This window comes from Sabethes cyaneus, chromosome 2 (genome assembly GCF_943734655.1).
Source record: "Sabethes cyaneus chromosome 2, idSabCyanKW18_F2, whole genome shotgun sequence".
Taxonomy (NCBI): domain Eukaryota; kingdom Metazoa; phylum Arthropoda; class Insecta; order Diptera; family Culicidae; genus Sabethes; species Sabethes cyaneus.
Genome location: NC_071354.1, coordinates 73,905,816 through 73,908,721, shown reverse-complemented (window position 1 = coordinate 73,908,721; position 2,906 = coordinate 73,905,816). Strand labels below are relative to the sequence as shown.

The 2,906-nt window shown below is 40.4% G+C and overlaps 1 protein-coding gene across 1 annotated transcript; it reads right to left on the bottom strand.

The window, feature by feature from the left end:
* LOC128733761 (dr1-associated corepressor homolog) lies at window positions 1-2,404 on the bottom strand. Its single transcript, XM_053827538.1, has 4 exons — window positions 2,185-2,404; window positions 1,958-2,030; window positions 1,126-1,868; window positions 1-1,065 (listed from the first exon to the last, which is right to left on the bottom strand). Exons 1-4 carry the CDS (start codon window positions 2,224-2,226, stop codon window positions 541-543), a joined length of 1,383 nt encoding a protein of 460 aa, XP_053683513.1. The 5' UTR covers window positions 2,227-2,404; the 3' UTR covers window positions 1-540.
* Window positions 2,405-2,906: the final 502 nt, after the last annotated feature.

Sequence of the window (2,906 nt, the reverse complement as noted above, 5' to 3'; positions counted from 1 at the left end):
GGTTGTTGTACAAAGTGACTCAAAAAGTCAAACGCTAGTTCGTGCCTGTACGCGTGTGTGTTGTGTATGTGTGATCTGTGGGTGTGTGTGACAAATCTGAAAAATAATCACCTCGGAAAAAATCCTAGCACACTACAACTTAATAGGTACGAAATGCTCGTAGTTTTCACTCCGCTGCAGTCATGTGCTACTGCAGAACACGACGTTAGTTTAAAAACTTTATGAAATTAAACTAAAGCTTGCATATTTTTGCTTCTCAGGTTGCAATGAAGCTTGCAAGTTAAAACAAATGACTTACTTTTATAAGGTAGCAATTATAAAACAGCGTCTTCTGTACATCATATTTTATCAAGATTAGTTTGGAAAGTTTAGTGTAACATACAGCGACTCAACGATCCGTCGCGTGATGGGAAACAGAAAAAAGGATATGCATGTATAATATATGTACTATAAATGCATTCGAATCGGCGAAAGAAGTAGCCATTAAACCTGTTAACTAGCAAAACCTCTACTTACTCTACACTACGCAAATGTAAAGAATTAGATATCGTCATAGTCTTCATCCATTCCGGGAATCGCAGAAAACGCTGCAGCGTACAGCGGTACTACACCGGAACCCGCCGCAGAAGTCGAAGATGAGGCCTGTTGTGTGGCCGAGGAGCAGCCAGCTGTAGTTTGTTGAAAAATATATGGGCTTTTATTACTCGACGCGGTAGACGAAGAAGCTGTTGAAGAGGCACTGCTCAGGGCAGACAGTGGTGTCGAGGGTGTGCTGGCAGTGGGCGTTGAAGGCACTTGCTTAATGCTCATAGCACTTCCTGGCTGTACCGTCTTGGAACTAAAGTTGGTAATATTGCTGAGGTCAATCTTGATTGTTGGCTGCAGTTGATGCGACCGGACGTGAACAGCAGGTTTTGGTTGCTGCACTATTTCGCTAGTAGCCAACGTCATTGGCAGTTGCAGATTGGAATAGTCCAGCTTGATTACTGATTGATCGAGTTTTGCAGATTTAGTCGCAGCCGTTCCCGAAGAGCCTGCGGTTATTTCTCCGATTTTGTAGGTAATCTAAAACAATATATGCATATGTTAGTATGGCTAACTAGGAATGTTTTGTTTTAAACTAACCTTGAAGCTACTACTACCAGATGCATTACCACTACTTACAATAGTCTGTTTCTGTAGATTAGTTTGGTTCACGCCTGTCGTTGCAGGCGTAGTATCTGCCTTGGGCAATATATCAATTTTAAAAGGAGGCGAATTCGTTGTTGTTATTGTGGTCCCAGCTGGTGCTGAATGTAACCTGCTCAGTTTCAGTGGGGGTTCTCTCACACTACTAGCAGTGGCACTGCCACTCCCTACCGAATCCTCCATCGAGATTTCTTTATAGAAATTCAAACTATTAGTGTGATTTAGTGTTCGCTTCATCGTATTAGTTTCCAGCGGTTGTTGTTGCTGAACTAGGATCGACTGCTTTGTTTGACTCATCAAAACGCTTGCATAGTTATTTCCTGCTGCTGCATAAGACTCCGATCTTTGCAGTACCGAACCACTGGATGTAGCGCTGCTTGCCGCTTCATTTGCACATGCATTAGCATTCACATTACTACCGCCATTCGATGAAGACGTTGATGTAGAAGCAGGAGAAACTGCTGTTTCGTTTCCAAAGCCGGTCTCAGAACCAGAATGTTGCTCTTCGTTAACTCCGATATCGGGGATGTTTTTCACTAAATCACGCAAAAAGTCAAACCGGTTCTCAGAAATGATGCACTGCTTCATGTGCGATGGTGATAAAGTTTTAGCATTTCGTGCATTAGTGATGCGAAGAGTTTTGGTTAGCAATGATTCCACGAAAAGCTCCAACGTCCGAGGTATTTTATGATCTACGTTAAGAAAAAATTACTGGCAATGCTTAGAAAATCTGAAAATAAATATATATCTGATCTTTTGAAAAGGATATAGATTATAACAGGAACTGCTTGAGCCACTTTTCCGACTTCTTCATCTGTCTGCATAATCTTCTTGATTCTTCCCTAAAAAACAAAACAAACACCTCATTACACTGCTCATGGAATGCATTCTACATAATCAATTTGTAAGAAAGTTAAGTAACCGTAGCCACTCTACTATCTACACCGGATAATCAAGCCCCCACAAAGGCTGGCATGACCAGATTATTTTACTTACCGCCGGAAATCGTGCATTGTACTTTTTCTTCTTGGACGGCATCCCTATAGGTAGAGGGAACAAGGTTTCTGTACCAACTATGAAGAATTTTGTTCAACCTGCACTGACTTCGGAATCACCGCTTAAGGTCGGTATTCTGGATTATTGTTTTCTCTGCTAAATAGTATGATACGACAATTATTTTTCAATTTTCACCAAACAATCACTTAAATCTCGCGCAGTTCGCTTCTTCTTTTTTCTGCTCGCAAGTCCGCACTTCAAACTTCAAATTGTGTGAAGGGAAGGGAATTGCGTTTTTGACGTTTTTATACGAACAAGGTAACTATTACAAAAGGTATGAGCAACGGTAGCCTCCCAGGGGTTTCCAACAGTAGAATGACTATAGTCACTCTATCCAACAGCAGTAATTACACAATTACACTAAACGGCTTAAAAAATCATTCTCGGGTAACTTTTCAAATAGACCTATCCAGCTTTCTTTTATTTATACACTATCACTGTAAGGTACACTCAAAATATATTGCACGTCGAAGTTACCTGAAAAGTTATGTGAATATTTTCCACCCAGCTTTTCCTGTACTATTTACGTGATTTTTAGGTAGTTCGCACGCATACTAATGCGTTAACGTGAAAATCAGATAGATGTTATTATTTTTTTCAATAACAATCACCTGAAAATCACGTAAATCCCTGTAGAGAAATTTACGTGTGGATTATTTTGA